Source organism: Oncorhynchus mykiss, chromosome 13, assembly GCF_057628025.1.
Source record: "Oncorhynchus mykiss isolate SJ-2025 chromosome 13, ASM5762802v1, whole genome shotgun sequence".
NCBI lineage: Eukaryota > Metazoa > Chordata > Actinopteri > Salmoniformes > Salmonidae > Oncorhynchus > Oncorhynchus mykiss.
In genome coordinates, this window is record NC_143034.1 from 7880001 (window position 1) to 7899835 (window position 19835).

Here is a 19835-nt window from a genome sequence, read left to right on the forward strand (position 1 = left end):
GTTTTCACTGTGGTTATTGTTGTTGTTGTCGTACTCAAAGAGACTCAGGTCAGCCTCTCATCACCAAGCTTAATACCAGCTGTTGTTGTTGTTGTTGTCATTGTTGTTGTCGTACTCAAAGAGACTCTGGTCAGCCTCTCATCACCAAGCTTAATACCAGCTGTTGTTGTTGTCATTGTTGTTGTCGTACTCAAAGAGACTCTGGTCAGCCTCTCATCACCAAGCTTAATACCAGCTGTTGTTGTTGCTGAGGTCGGTAATTGTTGGATTCCAACAGTTGTTTGAGAAGTCAGCATGCAAAGGGATTATTAATTTGATAAATAATCAAAATAATAGTATTATTATATGTTTGTGTGACCCACAGTTGACCTGCATGTACAACTACATCAAGGAAGAGTCAAATGTCACCAGCTACAACCTGTACCCTCCTGACATGCTGCTTTACTACGAGTGAGTACCGCATGTCACACATTCAATCAACCAATCAATCAATCAACCAATCAACCAATAAATACATTAACCAATCAACCAATCAATCAACCATCAACCAACCAACAAATAAATCAATTAACCAATCAACCAAAAAATCCATTAACCAATCAACCAATAAACACATTAACCAATCAGCCAATCCACCATCCAATAAATCAACTAATAAACCAACCAATCAACTAATCAATAAATGAATCAAAGCAAATACTATTGGACAGTTCATCTCTCTCTGTCTGTTTACTGTTGAATGAAACTGGTTTATTAAGTTACTGATGAATGAAACTGGTTTATTAAGATACTGATGAATGAAACTGGTTTATTAAGATACTGATGAATGAAACTGGTTTATTAAGTTACTGATGAATGAAACTGGTTTATTACGTTACTGATGAATGAAACTGGTTTATTTAAGATACTGATGAATGAAACTGGTTTATTAAGTTACTGATGAACTGGTTTATTAAGTTACTGATGAATGAAACTGGTTTATTAAGTTACTGATGAACTGGTTTATTAAGTTACTGATGAATGAAACTGGTTTATTAAGTTACTGATGAATGAAACTGGTTTATTAAGTTACTGATGAATGAAACTGGTTTATTAAGTTACTGATGAATGAAACTGGTTTATTAAGTTACTGATGAATGAAACTGGTTTATTAAGATACTGATGAATGAAACTGGTTTATTAAGATACTGATGAATGAAACTGGTTTATTAAGTTACTGATGAATGAAACTGGTTTATTACGTTACTGATGAATGAAACTGGTTTATTTAAGTTACTGATGAATGAAACTGGTTTATTAAGTTACTGATGAACTGGTTTATTAAGTTACTGATGAATGAAACAGGTTTATTAAGTTACAGGATGAATGAAACTGGTTTATTTTTTAAAATTGTTTACCTTTATTTAACTAGGCAAGTCAGTTAAGAACAAATTCTTATTTTCAATGACGGCCTAGGAACAGTGGGTTAACTGGCTGTTCAGGGGCAGAACGACAGATATGTATGTACCTTGTCAGCTCGGGGATTTGAACTTGCTGACCTTCCGGTTACTAGTCCAACGCTCTAACCACTAGGCTACCCTGCCGTCCCGTTAGTGATGAATGAAACAGGTTAATGAAGTTACTGATGAATATTTGTTTATTTATATTGTATGAATATAAATGTGTTATATTGTATTGGATGTCTGCAGCTACAGTAAGGTTCCTCGGGACACCTGTAAGGACTACTTCAGTGAGCTGGGAGACGCGGACTTCTCCGTGTTCTCCGACGCGCTCAGCTTCAAACGCACAGCCCTGGTTAACAATGTCAAGACCTGCCTGGTGAGTCACCACACTGTCACACAACATAGATGTGGTCCAAATGACACCACTATTCCCTTAATAGTACACTACTTTTGACCGGGCCTATCGGTCTCTGGTCTCAGTAGTACACTATAAATCTACATCCTCCATCCATTGCTTTACTGCAATGCAGTAAAGGAAGATTGAAGCTCTGGAATGAACCTGGTCTCACCCTGGGGGGGGGGGGGGGGGGGGGGATAGCAACAGTAGCATCTGAAGGAGCCTGGTTAACCCTGGGGGGGGGGGGGGGGGGATAGCAACAGTAGCATCTGAAAGAGTCTGGTTAACCCTGGGGGGGGGGGGGGGATAGCAACAGTAGCATCTGAAGGAGCCTGGTTAACCCTGGGGGGGGGGGGGGGGGGGGGGGGGGATAGCAACAGTAGCATCTGAAGGAGCCTGGTTAACCCTGGGGGGAGGGATAGCAACAGTAGCATCTGAACGAGCCTGGTTAACCCTGGGGGGGGGGGGGGGATAGCAACAGTAGCATCTGAAGGAGCCTGGTTAACCCTGGGGGGGGGGGGATAGCAACAGTAGCATCTGAAGGAGCCTGGTTAACCCTGGGGGGGGGGGGGAATAGCAACAGTAGCATCTGAAGGAGCCTGGTTAACCCTGGGGGGGGGGGGGAATAGCAACAGTAGCATCTGAAGGAGCCTGGTTAACCCTGGGGGGGGGGGGGGGGGATAGCAACAGTAGCATCTGAAGGAGCCTGGTTAACCCTGGGGGGGGGGGGGGGGGATAGCAACAGTAGCATCTGAAGGAGCCTGGTTAACCCTGGGGGGGGGGGGGGGGGGATAGCAACAGTAGCATCTGAAGGAGCCTGGTTAACCCTGGGGGGGGGGGGGGGGGGATAGCAACAGTAGCATCTGAAGGAGCCTGGTTAACCCTGGGGGGGGGGGGGGGGGGTAGCAACAGTAGCATCTGAAGGAGCCTGGTTAACCCTGGGGGGGGGGGGGAATAGCAACAGTAGCATCTGAAGGAGCCTGGTTAACCCTGGGGGGGGGGGGGGGATAGCAACAGTAGCATCTGAAGGAGCCTGGTTAACCCTGGGGGGGGGGGGGGGGGGGATAGCAACAGTAGCATCTGAAGGAGCCTGGTTAACCCTGGGGGGGGGGGGGAATAGCAACAGTAGCATCTGAAGGAGCCTGGTTAACCCTGGGGGGGGGGGAATAGCAACAGTAGCATCTGAACGAGCCTGGTTAACCCTGGGGGGGGGGGGGGGGTAGCAACAGTAGCATCTGAACGAGCCTGGTTAACCCTGGGGGGAGACAAAACCGTGACTCGTCAGTGAAGAGCTCTTTTTGCCAGTCCTGTCTGGTCCAGCGACGGTGGGTGTGTGTCCATAGGCGACGTTGTTGCCGGTGATGTCTGGTGAGGACCTGCCTTTACAACAGGCCTACAAGCCCTCAGTCCAGCCTCTCTCAGCCTGTTACGGACAGTCTGAGCACTGATGGAGAAATTGTGTGTTCCTGGTGTAACTCGGGCAGTTGTTGTTGCCATCCTGTATCTGTCCAGCAGGTGTGATGTTCGGATGTACCGATCCTGTGCAGGTGTTGTTACACGTGGTCTGCCACTGCGAGGACGATCAGCTGTCAATTCTGTCTCCCTGTAGCGCTGTCTTAGGCGTCTCACAGTACGGACATTGCAATTTATTGCCCTGGTCACATCTGCAGTCCTCATGCCTCCTTGCAGCATGCCTAAGACACGTTCACACAGATGAGCAGGGACCCTGGACATCTTTCTTTTGGTGTTTCCAGATTCAGTAGAAAGGCCTCTTTAGTGTCCTAAGTTTTCATAACTGTGACCTTAATTGCCTACCGTCTGCAAGCTGTTGGTGTCTTAACAACCGTTCCACAGGTGCATGTTCATTAATTGTTTATGGGTCATTGAACAAGCATGGGAAACAGTGTTAAAACTCTTTACAATGAAGATCTGTGAAGTTATTTGGATTTTTACGAATGATCTTTGAAAGACAGGGTCCTGAAAAAGATACATACAATTTTTTGCTGAGTTTAGAACGACAATATAGAATGGCAATATAGAATGACAATATGTAATGGCAATATAGAATGGCAATATAGAATGGCAAAATAGAATGACAATATAGAATGGCAATATAGAAATGCTCATGATATGAGCTTGCATTTGATGCGATCTGATTGGAAGTCGTGATGTCAGTGCTGTGTTGTGTCCATCTGTCCCTGCAGGGTATCAGCGGCACGGTTCTGAGCAGTGACAACCTGCAGGTCCTAGGTAACATGGTGTGTGTTCTGGACGGTTCCTACATCCAGAACTCTGACCAGCTCATCCTGCAGAAACTACAAAACTGTAATGACCTCACCGACGAACAGGTGGCTGCCATAGAAACGCTGCTGACGTCTGGGAAAACACAGTACGGGTAAGTCCACATGGAAACATGGAATTAAACAAACGCATCTGACTGACTGACTGACTGGTCTGAAACTGACTGATTGACTAGGCTGAAACTAACGGACTGACTGACTGGGTAGAAACTGACTGACTGACTGGGCTGAAACTGACTGACTGACTGGGCTGAAACTGACTGGGCTGAAACTGACTGACTGATTGACTGGGCAGAAACTGACTGACTGACTGGGCAGAAACTGACTGACTGACTGACTGGGCTGAAACTGACTGACTGACTGACTGGGCTGAAACTGACTGACTGACTGACTGACTGGGCAGAAACTGACTGACTGACTGGGCAGAAACTGACTGACTGACTGACTGGGCTGAAACTGACTGACTGACTGACTAGGCTGAAACTGACTGACTGACTGACTGACTGGGCTGAAACTGGCTGACTGACTGGGCTGACTGGGATGAAACTGACTGACTGACTGACTGACTGGGCTGAAACTAACTGACTGACTGGGCTGAAACTGACTGGGCTGAAACTGACTGACTGACTGGGCTGAAACTGACTGACTGATTGACTGACTGGGCTGAAACTGACTGACTGACTGGGCTGAAACTGACTGACTGACTGACTGGGCAGAAACTTATTGACTGACTGGGCAGAAACTGACTGACTGACTGACTGGGCTGAAACTGACTGACTGGGCTGAAACTGACTGACTGACTGACTGGGCTGAAACTAACTGACTGACTGGGCTGAAACTGGCTGACTGACTGACTGACTGGGCTGAAACTGACTGGCTGAAACTGACTGACTGGGCTGAAACTGACTGACTGACTGACTGACTGACTGACTGGGCTGAAACTGACTGACTGACTGGCCTGAAACTGACTGGGCTGAAACTGACTGACTGATCTGAAACTGACTGGGCTGAAACTGACTGACTGATTGGGCTGAAACTGACCAACTGGGCTGAAACTGACTAACTGGGAAGAAATTGACTGATTGGGCTGAAACTGTAGCTGAAGTTAGGATTGGGCCCTAAAATGTAAACATTATATGTCAGATACACTGATGTACTTGTTTCCTGTCAACAGTATAGTTGAGTTTGTACTGTGTGAGTTTCCTGTCAACAGTATAGTTGAGTCTGTACTGTGAGAGTTTCCTGTCAACGGTATAGTTGAGTCTGTACTGTGAGAGTTTCCTGTCAACAGTATAGTTGAGTCTGTACTGTGTGAGTGAGTTTCCTGTCAACAGTATAGTTGAGTCTGTACTGTGTGTTTCTCCAGACTCCCAGCTACCTGGACCAGAGAGACCCTGGACAACCTGGGCGTTCTACCTCTCTACCTGACATCCTCCTTCTACAAGAACTTCTCTAAGGTCACAAACCACGACATCTGGCTGTGTGCGTGCATGCTGTGTGTGTGCGCGCATGCTGTCTGTGTGTGTGTGTGTGTGTGTGTGTGCGTGCATGCTGTGTGTGTGCGCGCATGCTGTCTGTGTGTGTGTGTGTGTGTGTGTGTGTTGTGTGTAGGTGTGTGTAGGTGTGTGTAGGTGTGTGTAGGTGTGTGTAGGTGTGTGTGTGTGTGTGTGTGTGTGTGTGTGTAGGTGTGTGTGTTTGTGTGTGTGTGTGTGTGTGTGCGTGCGTGTGCGTGTGCGTGTGTGTGTTTGTGTGTGTGTGTGTGTGTTTACAGGCTGTGTTGTGTTGTTCTCCAGAAAGTAAAAGGCCAGTTCCTACAGTCATTCCTGAAGGTGTTGAGGAAGAATGGAACGTCCAGACAGAAGAAGAGGAGGATGAAGACGGCTATCAGACAGTCCATCATCGACCAATCACAGTCCAAACGCTCCATAGGTGTGTCCACCCTGCACTAATATATCATTACTGTCTGTCTGTCTCTCTCCTCCCTCCTCCTGCTGAAAAGGGAATAACTGTCTGTCTGTCTTGTCTGTCTGTCTGTCTGTCTGTCTGTCTGTCTGGCTTGTCTGTCTGTCTTGTCTGTCTGTCTGTCTGTCTGTCTGTCTGTCTGTCTATAGTGAGTGAATAACAGTACTCTCCTCTCTGTCCATAGTGAGTGAATAACAGTACTCTCCTCCCTGTCCTAGCGAGTGAATGCACAGTGGGAAATATCACTCAGGTCACGATCAGTGAGAATACGTTCCCCTTCAACTACGAGACCGTGACCAAGTTCAACTGCTGCCTGACGGCCAAGACAGTCGTTGACAACCTGGACGCCATCACCGCCAATGTGGACGAACTGGAATACCTTGAAGTGGTCCTGGCGAGACTCAGAGAGGTACTGTACGCTTTCAGACAAAGAGTCAACTTTATTCACCAAGTACATTAACACAGTCAGAATGTTACCTGGTGATATGTTGCTGTTGGTGATAGACAACACAGTCAGAATGTTACCTGGTGATATGGTGCTGTTGGTGATAGACAACACAGTCAGAATGTGACTTGGTGATATGGTGCTGTTGGTGATAGACAACACAGTCAGAATGTTACCTGGTGATGTGGTGCTGTTGGTGATAGACAACACAGTCAGAATGTTACCTGGTGATATGGTGCTGTTGGGGATAGACAACACAGTCAGAATGTTGATTCACATGTACGGTACACACACATCTGACCTGATATAAATACATTATCAATACATCTGACCTGATGTAAATACATTATCATTACATCTGACCTGATATAAATACATTATCAATGCATCTGACCTGATATAAATACATTATCAATGCATCTGACCTGGTGTAAATACATTATCAATGCATCTGACCTGATATAAATACATTATCAATGCATCTGACCTGATATAAATACATTATCAATGCATCTGACCTGATATAAATACATTATCAATACATCTGACCTGATGTAAATACATTATCATTACATCTGACCTGATATAAATACATGATCATTACATCTGACCTGATATAAATACATTCTCAATACATCTGACCTGATGTAAATACATTATCATTACATCTGACCTGATATAAATACATTATCATTACATCTGACCTGATATAAATACATGATCATTACATCTGACCTGATATAAATACATGATCATTACATCTGACCTGATATAAATACATGATCATTACATCTGACCTGATATAAATACATTATCATTACATCTGCCCTGATATAAATAAATACATTATCATTACATCTGTCCTGATGTAAATACATGATCATTACATCTGACCTGATGTAGATACATTATCATTACATCTTACCTGATGTAAATACATTATCATTATATCTGACCTGATGTATATACATTAGCATTACATGTGACCTGATGTAAATACATTATCATTACATCTGACCTGATATAAATACATACATTATCATTATATCTGACCTGATATAAATACATTATTATTACATCTGACCTGGTGTAAATACATTATCATTACATATGACCTGATATAAATACATTATCATTACATCTGACCTGATATACATAAATACATTATCATTTCATCTGAGCTGATGTAACTACATTATCATCATGTCTGATTAACAGAGAGGATGTACAGATAGTATGACATGGGTGATATGAAGCTTTATCTTCCTGTTAGATTATGTGACTGTACTTCCTGTTTCCTGTTTCCTGTGTCCCGCCCCGTCAGGCCTACTCCGCAAACTCCACCATCCCAGAAGCGAAGGTGCAGGTTCTTGGGCCGGCTTCGCGCGTTGCCACTAACGCTGACATCACCATGTGGAACATCACCAAGATCGACACACTGTCAGCTCTGATGGACTCCTCCAATGGAAACTGGGATGCTGCCATGGTAGCCAGATATATTTGTCTGTCTGTCTGTCAAGTGATTAACCAATCAATCAGTCGGCCATTTACCAATCTATTCATGTCCCCCCTATAGGCGCAGGCCATCATCAGTAAGTACCTGAGGAACTCAGGAAATACTCTGGGCAGTGCAGAGCTCAACTCCATCGGAGGACCCAACCTGTGTTCACTAGACATCAGCCTCCTGAAGACCATTACACAGAGTAGCCTGAGGTAAGACCGAGAGGAGGAGCCAACCTGTGTTCACTAGACACCAACCTCCTGAGGAGGAGCCAACCTGTGTTCACTAGACACCAGCCTCCTGAGGAGGACCCAACCTGTGTTCACTAGACACCAGCCTCCTGTAGATCATTACACAGAGTAGCCTGAGGTAAGACCGAGAGGAGGACCCTCCTGTGTTCACTAGACACCAGCCTCCTGTAGATCATTACACAGAGTAGCCTGAGGTAAGACCGAGAGGAGGACCCAACCTGTGTTCACTAGACACCAGCCTCCTGAGGAGTACCCAACCTGTGTTCACTAGACACCAGCCTCCTGAGGAGGACCCAACCTGTGTTCACTAGACACCAGCCTCCTGTAGACCATTACACAGAGTAGCCTGAGGTAAGACCGAGAGGAGGAGCCAACCTGTGTTCACTAGACACCAGCCTCCTGAGGAGGACCCAACCTGTGTTCACTAGACACCAGCCTCCTGTAGACCATTACACAGAGTAGCCTGAGGTAAGACCGAGAGGAGGAGCCAACCTGTGTTCACTAGACACCAGCCTCCTGTAGCCTATAACACAGTAATGTAATAGTAATAACTGTTACCTTTATTATTAAGATGTGGGTAACAGGGCCAACATTTTTCATAGGAAAACATGTAACACTTAGCCGCTATGCTAACACTAGCTTGCCACCATCCTGAAGGCCATGACTACAGAGGAGAGCCAAACCGAAGAGACAGAGGCTCCTCCCCTCCCCCCCGTTACTGTGGAAACACCACAGAGGCTCCTCCCCTCCCTCGCGTTACCGTGGGAACACCACAGAGGCTCCTCCCCTCCCCCCGTTACCATGGAAACACCACAGAGGCTTGTTGTGTTGATGTGTGATGTAAGACAATAAGACGGTTGTGTTGACGTGTGATGTCAGACGGTTGTGTTGACGTGTGATGTCAGACGGTTGTGTTGGTGTGTGATGTCAGACGGTTGTGTTGACGTGTGATGTCAGACAATAAGACGGTTGTGTTGACGTGTGATGTAAGACGGTTGTGTTGACGTGTGATGTCAGACAATAAGACGGTTGTGTTGATGTGTGATGTCAGACGGTTGTGTTGACGTGTGATGTCAGACGGTTGTGTTGGTGTGTGATGTCAGACGGTTGTGTTGACGTGTGATGTCAGACAATAAGACGGTTGTGTTGACGTGTGATGTAAGACGGTTGTGTTGACGTGTGATGTCAGACAATAAGACGGTTGTGTTGATGTGTGATGTCAGACGGTTGTGTTGACGTGTGATGTAAGATGGTTGTGTTGGTGTGTGATGTCAGACGGTTGTGTTGACGTGTGATGTCAGACAATAAGACGGTTGTGTTGACGTGTGATGTCAGACAATAAGACGGTTGTGTTGACGTGTGATGTCAGACAATCAGACGGTTGTGTTGACGTGTGATGTCAGACAGTAAGACGGTTGTGTTGACGTGTGATGTCAGACAGTAAGACGGTTGTGTTGACGTGTGATGTCAGACAGTAAGACGGTTGTGTTGACGTGTGATGTCAGACGGTTGTGTTGACGTGTGATGTCAGACGGTTGTGTTGGTGTGTGATGTCAGACGGTTGTGTTGACGTGTGATGTCAGACGGTTGTGTTGACGTGTGATGTCAGACGGTTGTGTTGACGTGTGATGTCAGACGGTTGTGTTGACGTGTGATGTCAGACGGTTGTGTTGACGTGTGATGTCAGACAATAAGACGGTTGTGTTGACGTGTGATGTCAGACAATAAGACGGTTGTGTTGACGTGTGATGTCAGACAATAAGACGGTTGTGTTGACGTGTGATGTCAGACGGTTGTGTTGACGTGTGATGTCAGACAGTAAGACGGTTGTGTTGACGTGTGATGTCAGACAGTAAGACGTGTGATGCCAGACAGTAAGACGTGTGATGCCAGACGGTAAGACGGTTGATATCTGTTTCACCGTGTTGCAGTAAGGCCAATGCCCTGACGGTGACCAACTGCAACATAATGAAGAAGAGAACGCTGTTCATCATCGCTGAAGGAGCCTTCCAGAGCCGCAGTACTATCTCTGCTACCTCCTACCAGCTAACACAGCCATACATAGGTACCTCCTACCAGTTAACACAGCCATACATAGGTACCTCCTACCAGCTAACACAGCCATACATAGGTACCTCCTACCAGCTAACACAGCCATACATAGGTACCTCCTACCAGCTAACACAGCCATACATAGGTACCTCCTACCAGCTAACACAGCCATACATAGGTACCTCCTACCAGCTAACACAGCCATACATAGATACCTCCTACCAGCTAACACAGCCATACATAGGTACCTCCTACAAGCTAACACAGCCATACATAGGTACCTCCTACCAGCTAACACAGCCATACATAGGCACCTCCTACCAGCTAACACAGCCATACATAGGTACCTCCTACCAGCTAACACAGCCATACATAGGTACCTCCTACCAGCTAACACAGCCATACATAGGTACCTCCTACCAGCTAACACAGCCATACATAGGTACCTCCTACCAGCTAACACAGCCATACATAGATACCTCCTACCAGCTAACACAGCCATACATAGGTACCTCTCCCTCCTACCAGCTAACACAGCAATACATAGGTACCTCCTACCAGCTAACACAGCCATACATAGGTACCTCCTACCAGCTAACACAGCCATACATAGGTACCTCCTACCAGCTAACACAGCCATACATAGGTACCTCCTACCAGCTAACACAGCCATACATAGGTACCTCCTACCAGCTAACACAGCCATACATAGGTACCTCCTACCAGCTAACACAGCCATACATAGGCACCTCCTACCAGCTAACACAGCCATACATAGGTACCTCCTACCAGCTAACACAGCCATACATAGGTACCTCCTACCAGCTAACACAGCCATACATAGGTACCTCCTACCAGCTAACACAGCCATACATAGGCACCTCCTACCAGCTAACACAGCCATACATAGGTACCTCCTACCAGCTAACACAGCCATACATAGGTACCTCCTACCAGCTAACACAGCCATACATAGGTACCTCCTACCAGCTAACACAGCCATACATAGGTACCTCCTACCAGCTAACACAGCCATACATAGATACCTCCTACCAGCTAACACAGCCATACATAGATACCTCCTACCAGCTAACACACCATACATACATACATAACATACATACAGTTGAAGTCGGAAGTTTAGATACGAGTCTACTCTGTCTGACCACTAGGTGGTGCTGACTCAGTCTACTCTGTCTGTCCACTAGGGGGTGCTGATTCAGTCTACTCTGTCTGTCCACTAGGTGGTGCTGATTCAGTCTACTCTGTCTGTCCACTAGGGGGTGCTGATTCAGTCTACTCTGTCTGTCCACTAGGTGGTGCTGATTCAGTCTACTCTGTCTGTCCACTAGGTGGTGCTGACTCAGCCTACTCTGTCTGTCCACTAGGTGGTGCTGATTCAGTCTACTCTGTCTGTCCACTAGGTGGTGCTGACTCAGCCTACTCTGTCTGACCACTAGGTGGTGCTTACTCAGTCTACTCTGTCTGACCACTAGGTGGTGCTGACTCAGTCTACTCTGTCTGACCACTAGGTGGTGCTTACTCATTCTACTCTCTGTCTGACCACTAGGTGGTGCTTACTCAGTCTACTCTGTCTGACCACTAGGTGGTGCTGACTCAGCCTACTCTCTGTCTGTCCACTAGGTGGTGCTGACTCAGCCTACTCTGTCTGACCACTAGGTGGTGCTGACTCAGCCTACTCTGTCTGTTCACTAGGGGGTGCTGACTCAGCCTACTCTCTGTCTGTCCACTAGGTGGTGCTGACTCAGCCTACTCTCTGTCTGACCACTAGGTGGTGCTGACTCAGCCTACTCTCTGTCTGTTCACTAGGTGGTGCTGACTCAGCCTACTCTGTCTGTCCACTAGGTGGTGCTGACTCAGCCTACTCTGTCTGTCCACTAGGTGGTGCTGACTCAGCCTACTCTGTCTGTCCACTAGGTGGTGCTGACTCAGTCTACTCTCTGTCTGTCCACTAGGTGGTGCTGACTCAGTCTACTCTCTGTCTGTCCACTAGGTGGTGCTGACTCAGCCTACTCTCTGTCTGTCCACTAGGTGGTGCTGACTCAGCCTACTCTCTGTCTGTTCACTAGGTGGTGCTGACTCAGCCTACGTCCAGCGTCTGTCCACCTCTAACATCAGTATGGACATGGACACTTTCATCAGCCTGGACCCTACTGTTATACAGGTGTGTATGTGTGTGCGTTTCTACCTACCTACCTACCTACCTACCTACCTACCTACCTACATACATACCCGTCTGTCTGTCTGTCGTTATCCCCCTAACCCCTCCACCTTCAGACTCTGGGTGTGAGCCAGGTCAAAGGTCTGCTGGGTTCTAACCTGCCAGAGCTGAAGAGCTATGAGAACCAGAGCATGGTCCGGACCTGGATCAGCACCCGTTTCCAGGCCGACCTGGACTATCTGGGGCTGGGTCTGAAGGGAGGCAAGGCTGACCCCAGCACGGTTGGCGTGGGAACCATCTTTCTTCCTACCAGTGCAGGGGTAACTGGAGGAGCTGCTGCTACTACTACAGGTACAACATAACCGTTCATTTTTATCTATGAAAGATCAGTCGGTTCTCTTTCATTTCTCTGTGAGCTCCGAGAGAGAGAGATTTATGATTCGAGGTTCAGTGAACAAAGTTATAATGTATGTTTTGTTTCTGTGTAGCGAGCGGCGGAGCGATCAACAGACCAACGTTCGGCCTCCACCTTCTCCTCGCCACTCTGGCCGTCGCTGTCCTGTACATTCTACACTGATTTAAACACTGATTTCAGAGATTTTATATTTCAGAGTGAGAGAGTTAACCGACTCCATAGCATCGAGTCGCATTCGGCTCAGACAGGGAAAAACACAATGTAAAGTTCTCAAACAGGAAACAAAAATGTATAAATTTAGAGTCAGGTAGCGCCTTAGATATTGTAAATATCACTGAATACAAGGATATATACTATCAAAAGACTATAAAACAATCTAGCACTTTAGTCACGTCAATGTTTCTGCTCTGACAAGTTCTGCATTTTGATTTAAGTGTGTTCACTTTGTATGTTGTTCTGTCTTGGTGGTTGGAATGAAGTCTGTTCTGTCTTGGTGGTTGGAATGAAGTCTGTTCTGTCTTGGTGGTTGGAATGAAGTCTGTTCTGTCTTGGTGGTTGGAATGAAGTCTGTTCTGTCTTGGTGGTTGGAATGAAGTCTGTTCTGTCTTGGTGGTTGGAATGAAGTCTGTTCTGTCTTGGTGGTTGGAATGAAGTCTGTTCTGTCTTGGTGGTTGGAATGAAGTCTGTTCTGTCTTGGTGGTTGGAATGAAGTCTGTTCTGTCTTGGTGGTTGGAATGAAGTCTGTTCTGTCTTGGTGGTTGGAATGAAGTCTGTTCTGTCTTGGTGGTTGGAATGAAGTCTGTTCTGTCTTGGTGGTTGGAATGAAGTCTGTTCTGTCTTGGTGGTTGGAATGAAGTCTGTTCTGTCTTGGTGGTTGGAATGAAGTCTGTTCTGTCTTGGTGGTTGGAATGAAGTCTGTTCTGTCTTGGTGGTTGGAATGAAGTCTGTTCTGTCTTGGTGGTTGGAATGAAGTCTGTTCTGTCTTGGTGGTTGGAATGAAGTCTGTTCTGTCTTGGTGGTTGGAATGAAGTCTGTTCTGTCTTGGTGGTTGGAATGAAGTCTGTTCTGTCTTGGTGGTTGGAATGAAGTCTGTTCTGTCTTGGTGGTTGGAATGAAGTCTGTTCTGTCTTGGTGGTTGGAATGAAGTCTGTTCTGTCTTGGTGGTTGGAATGAAGTCTGTTCTGTCTTGGTGGTTGGAATGAAGTCTGTTCTGTCTTGGTGGCTGGAACGTTGTTTAAAGAAGAATTTGTAGGGCTCTATTCAGTCTGTGTAGCTGAAAGGTAATTTCCTATTGAGCCAAGATCTGCAGCATTTACCATGAATGCAGTCTATGCTACGGGAACATTGCCTTTCAATTGAAATGATGCTGGAACGATGAACTTCCACGATGTGGATTGAATAGAGCCATTTTGTCTTTGCCTTCGGGTGAAAATATGAAAGTATTTCATTAGATGACAAAGAAGTCTTATGTTGGTGATGTCGTCTTTCTGGGACAGCCATTTGTTTTCTCAGGGTTAGTATCTCCAACACTTATCCACCGAGCCAAAACCCTGTTCAATGTCATGACAACCAATTCCTCTAGTGCAGAATGATTCTGTCATTAGAATGCCACTGTGTTTTTGTTCATGTCAGCTCAAACTGTTGACTGTCTTCTCAATGCTGTCATTTGATGATACTAAATAGCAGATGTTGAATGTATGATTTAATTAATAAACATTTATATTATTACACAATCCCCCCCCCCCCCCCCCCCATTTTTTAAATTGTATTTATAAAGAAATAAACAGCCTATGAACTAACAGCTGATAATTAAAAAAAAATATTTGTTCTACAAATTAACAAAACATTTTAGCGGTTGTGAAATGATTGTATTTTTCAGGGCTCAGTTTATTCCTAACAAACCAGTACAGTACTCAATCAGAAAGACTCACAGTGCTGCATTGAGAAATTATAGTAATATAACTTACAGATCATACAACAACCATGAATACTCACATTCTATGTTGTCTATTTCTATGGCACACATATTTTACCGTTGCCAAGGCAGCGGTGAACTGCATAGCAAGGGACAGGGCGGGATGGAACACTGTCAATGACAATTAAATTGTTCTATTGAGTTAAATCTAATTTAAGTCGTACATTTTTGCCGTTGCCAAGGCAACCGGTAACTAGATAGCAAGGGACAGGGCCTGGATGGGACGGAACACTGTCAATGACAACATTCTGTGACAGTTAAATTGTTCTATTGAGTTAAACTAATTGGTCTTTCAAACACGTGGTAGCCTGCTGTGCAGTTCTACTGTGTGGAAGCTGAGAGAAACAACAGACTGTGTTGGAAGAGCAACTTGTCTCAGAAGACAAGACACAATGTTGTAGCTAGCTTCCCAAAAGACATGGGAGTCTCCTGCTGGTTATTATGGGCTTATAAGCGCTTATAAACCCCCAGGATGGTCTTGCAGGAGGGACACGTGTGCTTGGCGTCTTTGAGCCTGTCGAAACAGAACGGGATGAGACAGCAACCCAGAACAAACCTGAGGAGGAGGAACAACAACGGTCAAACATTGTATGGAGATGCATCTTAAGGCCTAAAAGGGATTTTATTTCTCTTAATCACAATCATTTACCAATTAAATACATTTTGTATAAAAATTCAAACATTCAAATATCTCATTAAATATAGTATATGCATATTTGCACAAATGCATTTCAACCTGAATGAAGTCAGCTAAAACATTTTGGTTTCATTTTGTTAAAACACGGATTTTTTACATTTATTTTATTTCATCTTTATTTAACCAGGTAGGCTAGTTGAGAACACCTTTATTTAACCAGGTAGGCTAGTTGAGAACACCTTTATTTAACCAGGTAGGCTAGTTGAGAACAAGTTCTCATTTACAACTGCGACCTGGCCAAGATAAAGCAAAGCAGTGGGACAAATACAACAACACAGAGTTACACATGGAGTAAACAAAACATACAGTCAATAATACAGTATAAGTTACACATGGAGTAAACAAAACATACAGTCAATAATACAGTAGAACAAAAGTCTATGTACAGTGTGTGCAAATGAGGTGAGATAAGGGAGTTAAAGGCAATAAATAGGCCATAGTGGCGAAGTAATGACAATATGGCAATTAAACACTAGAATTGTGGATAAATACTTAATCTTTCTATCTGTAAAATACCAAAGTCGTAGGTAAAAATGCATTTTTTGGTGCATTTTTCCCAAAAATAAAATGTTATCTAGAATAAACAATTGACCAACAATTCCCTCTGGGGCCAAGTCTGGAGAAAACGTTGAAGCATAACCTCACAACATGTGGTGAAGGAAGAGGACTCTGAAGCTGAGAGAAATTAGCTTGGTTTGTGGGGAAAGAGTCTGACTTCCAGGAAATGGCAGTTAAAAAAGACAAGTACACTGAAATTAGACGACCAATTAGACGACCATTTAGACGACCAAAGCCTAATTTACACCCAATCACAACCTCGTCAAAGTAAGTTACGAAATATAGTCCAGTTTGTAACAGTCTTTATGAAATGGGCTTTTATTAAATGATGTGTACAAAATCTCAACGTTGATGGATGCAAGTCATTTCAGTCTGTGGTGTCTGACCTGAACCCACTGACAAACAGTAGGATTGGCTTTCACCACACACACACACTCTCTCTTGTACGTACCCACAGAAGAAGAGTCCTCCACAGAAGAGGTAGGTGAGGACACCAGAGGAGAAGTCAACCTTAGTGACCACGGTCTGGTGACAGGTAGGACAGGTCATCTGGACAGGACTGTCCCCAAACGCACCGATGGCCACTGGAGGAGGGGGAGGGGGGGGGGGGGGGGGGGGGAGTATTAGCTCATTCTCTAATGCATTAACGTGTTAATTCATTCATTCCTACAGTACCTCAAAGCATGGCTTCATTCATTTATCAGTTCATCCATTAAATTCATTCATTCATCCATCCATTCATTATTTACTTTCTTCCAACCATCTGTCCACTGAAAACACACGGCTGTTTAACTTCCTTTATAGTTAACAAGAGTTTCACTCAACCCAAAGTACAGTAGGACATACCAACAGGCACCTGGACGTTGGCCATCCTCCCTGAGAGGAAAGAGAGTTGAGGACTAACAGAGAACACACAGAAAGACGTACAATACACCAATGGAACTCAACAAAGAGTGTTAACCATAGAGAACACATTCAAACTACAAATAATAGTCTTATTTTTTGATAAGCTTACATTTTTCATAATTACTTTTCCAATAACAGACACACATCTCTTATAAAGTACTTACAGATCTGCTGTAAGGGAGAGTCTTACTGCTCTGCTGGTCCAAAAGGAGTCTGTTACTGTTCTACTACTCAGTAACACAGGAGGGTGAACGGAGTCAGTAGCCGGATCCGCCCATCCTACCAAACAGCCTGTCCTGTTATCTACTGTCCTGTCTCCTACCAAACAGCCTATACTGTTATCTACTGTCCTGTCTCCTACCAAACAGCCTACCCTGTTATCTACTGTCCTGTATCCTACCAAACAGTCTACCCTGTTATCTACTGTCCTGTCTCCCACCAAACAGCCTATACTGTTATCTACTGTCCTGTCTCCTACCAAACAGCCTACCCTGTTATCTACTGTCCTGTCTCCTACCAAACAGCCTATCCTGTTATCTACTGTCCTGTCTCCTACCAAACAGCATATCCTGTTATCTACTGTCCTGTCTCCTACCAAACAGCCTACCCTGCTATCTACTGTCCTGTCTCCTACCAAACAGCCTACCCTGCTATCTACTGTCCTGTCTCCTACCAAACAGCCTACCCTGCTATCTACTGTCCTGTCTCCTACCAAACAGCCTATCCTGTTATCTACTGTCCTGTCTCCTACCAAACAGCCTGTCCTGTTATCTACTTTCCTGTCTCCTACCAAACAGCCTATCCTGTTATCTACTGTACCCTGTCTCCTACCACACAGCCTGTCCTGTTTCCTACCAAACAGCCTACCCTGCTATCTACTGTCCTGTCTCCTACCAAACAGCCTATACTGTTATCTACTGTCCTGTCTCCTACCAAACAGCCTACCCTGCTATCTACTGTCCCCTGCCCGTCTCCTACCAAACAGCCTATCCTGCTATCTACTGTCCTGTCTCCTACCACACAGCCTGTCCTGTTTCCTACCAAACAGCCTACCCTGCTATCTACTGTCCTGTCTCCTACCAAACAGCCTATACTGTTATCTACTGTCCTGTCTCCTACCAAACAGCCTATCCTGTTATCTACTGTACCCTGTCTCCTACCAAACAGCATTTACTGCTATCCAAGTTATCGTTACTCAGTGTGTATAGAGCCAAGTTATCGTTACTCAGTCTGTATAGAGCCAAGTTATCGTTCCTCATTGTGTATAGAGCCAAGTTATCGTTCCTCATGGTGTATAGAGCCAAGTTATCGTTCCTCATGGTGTATAGAGCCAAGTTATCATTACTCAGTGTGTATAGAGCCAAGTTATCATTACTCAGTGTGTATAGAGCCAAGTTATCGTTACTCAGTGTGTATAGAGCCAAGTTATGGTTACTCAGTGTGTATAGAGCCAAGTTATGGTTACTCAGTGTGTATAGAGCCAAGTTATCGTTACTCATTGTGTATAGAGCCAAGTTATCGTTAGTCATTGTGTATAGAGCCAAGTTATCGTTACTCAGTGTGTATAGAGCCAAGTTATCGTTCCTTATTGTGTATAGAGCCAAGTTATCATTACTCATTGTGTATAGAGCCAAGTTATCATTACTCATTGTGTATAGAGCCAAGTTATCGTTCCTTATTGTGTATAGAGCCAAGTTATCATTACTCATTGTGTATAGAGCCAAGTTATCGTTCCTTATTGTGTATAGAACCAAGTTATCATTACTCATTGTGTATAGAGCCAAGTTATCGTTCCTTATTGTGTATAGAGCCAAGGTATCATTACTCATTGTGTATAGAGCCAAGTTATCGTTCCTTATTGTGTATAGAACCAAGTTATCATTACTCATTGTGTATAGAGCCAAGTTATCGTTCCTTATTGTGTATAGAACCAAGTTATCATTACTCATTGTGTATAGAGCCAAGTTATCATTACTCATTGTGTATAGAGCCAAGTTATCGTTCCTTATTGTGTATAGAACCAAGTTATCATTACTCATTGTGTATAGAGCCAGGTTATCGTTCCTTATTGTGTATAGAACCAAGTTATCATTACTCATTGTGTATAGAGCCAAGTTATCGTTACTCATTGTGTATAGAGCCAGGTTATCGTTACTCGGTGTGTATAGAGCCAAGTTATCGTTCCTTATTGTGTATAGAACCAAGTTATCATTACTCATTGTGTATAGAACCAAGTTATCGTTACTCATTGTGTATAGAGCCAAGTTATCGTTCCTTACTGTGTATAGAACCAAGTTATCGTTACTCATTGTGTATAGAGCCAAGTTATCGTTCCTTATTGTGTATAGAACCAAGTTATCGTTACTCAGTGTGTATAGAGCCAAGTTATCGTTCCTCATTGTGTATAGAGCCAAGTTATCGTTCCTTATTGTGTATAGAGCCAGGTTATCATTACTTATCGTGTATAGAGCCAAGTTATCGTTCCTTATTGTGTATAGAGCCAAGTTATCGTTCCTTATTGTGTATAGAGCCAAGGTATCGTTCCTCATTGTGTATAGAGCCAAGTTATCGTTCCTCATGGTGTATAGAGCCAAGTTATCGTTACTCATTGTGTATAGAGCCAAGTTATCGTTCCTCATGGTGTATAGAGCCAAGTTATCGTTACTCATTGTGTATAGAGCCAAGTTATCGTTCCTCATTGTGTATAGAGCCAAGTTATCGTTACTCATGGTGTATAGAGCCAAGTTATCGT

At 44.6% G+C, this 19835-nt stretch overlaps 2 protein-coding genes across 8 annotated transcripts in view; one reads left to right on the forward strand and one right to left on the reverse strand.

Moving 5' to 3' along the window:
* The window catches only part of mslnb (mesothelin b), a 133706-nt gene extending 119026 nt beyond the window's left edge, over window positions 1-14680 (forward strand). For all 6 annotated transcript variants that reach the window (XM_090194767.1, XM_090194771.1, XM_090194770.1 and 3 more), the window contains 12 exons: window positions 365-450; window positions 1689-1818; window positions 4044-4234; window positions 5506-5596; window positions 5933-6068; window positions 6320-6510; window positions 7871-8032; window positions 8123-8259; window positions 10230-10363; window positions 12441-12535; window positions 12649-12883; window positions 13021-14680. In XM_090194767.1, the coding sequence (XP_090050893.1) occupies window positions 365-450; window positions 1689-1818; window positions 4044-4234; window positions 5506-5596; window positions 5933-6068; window positions 6320-6510; window positions 7871-8032; window positions 8123-8259; window positions 10230-10363; window positions 12441-12535; window positions 12649-12883; window positions 13021-13109 (1677 nt within the window). In that variant the 3' untranslated portion in view covers window positions 13110-14680. The remainder of the gene's footprint in view (window positions 1-364; window positions 451-1688; window positions 1819-4043; window positions 4235-5505; window positions 5597-5932; window positions 6069-6319; window positions 6511-7870; window positions 8033-8122; window positions 8260-10229; window positions 10364-12440; window positions 12536-12648; window positions 12884-13020) is intronic.
* Window positions 14681-14793: 113 nt separating this feature from the next.
* Window positions 14794-17457, reverse strand: LOC110519358 (lipopolysaccharide-induced tumor necrosis factor-alpha factor homolog). Of its 2 annotated transcripts, none has more exons than XM_090194966.1 (4): window positions 17248-17457; window positions 17024-17053; window positions 16629-16761; window positions 14794-15478 (listed from the first exon to the last, which is right to left on the reverse strand). In XM_090194966.1, exons 2-4 carry the CDS (start codon window positions 17046-17048, stop codon window positions 15370-15372), a joined length of 267 nt encoding a protein of 88 aa, XP_090051092.1. In that variant the 5' UTR covers window positions 17049-17053; window positions 17248-17457; the 3' UTR covers window positions 14794-15369. The 2 variants fall into 2 exon arrangements, with proteins under 2 accessions (XP_090051092.1, XP_036798198.1); XM_036942303.2 differs by having other exon boundaries at window positions 17024-17076; window positions 17248-17413.
* Between the last annotated feature and the right edge of the window lie 2378 nt (window positions 17458-19835).

Coding starts and splice junctions, on each gene's coding strand:
- LOC110519358 (XM_090194966.1), bottom strand. CDS start 17,048: ATGGCCAACGTCCAGGTGCCTGTTG. Junction 16,762..17,023: donor CAACGTCCAGGTGCCTGTTG/GTATGTCCTACT, acceptor CCCCTCCTCCAG/TGGCCATCGGTGCGTTTGGG. Junction 15,479..16,628: donor GGAGGACTCTTCTTCTGTGG/GTACGTACAAGA, acceptor CCTCCTCCTCAG/GTTTGTTCTGGGTTGCTGTC.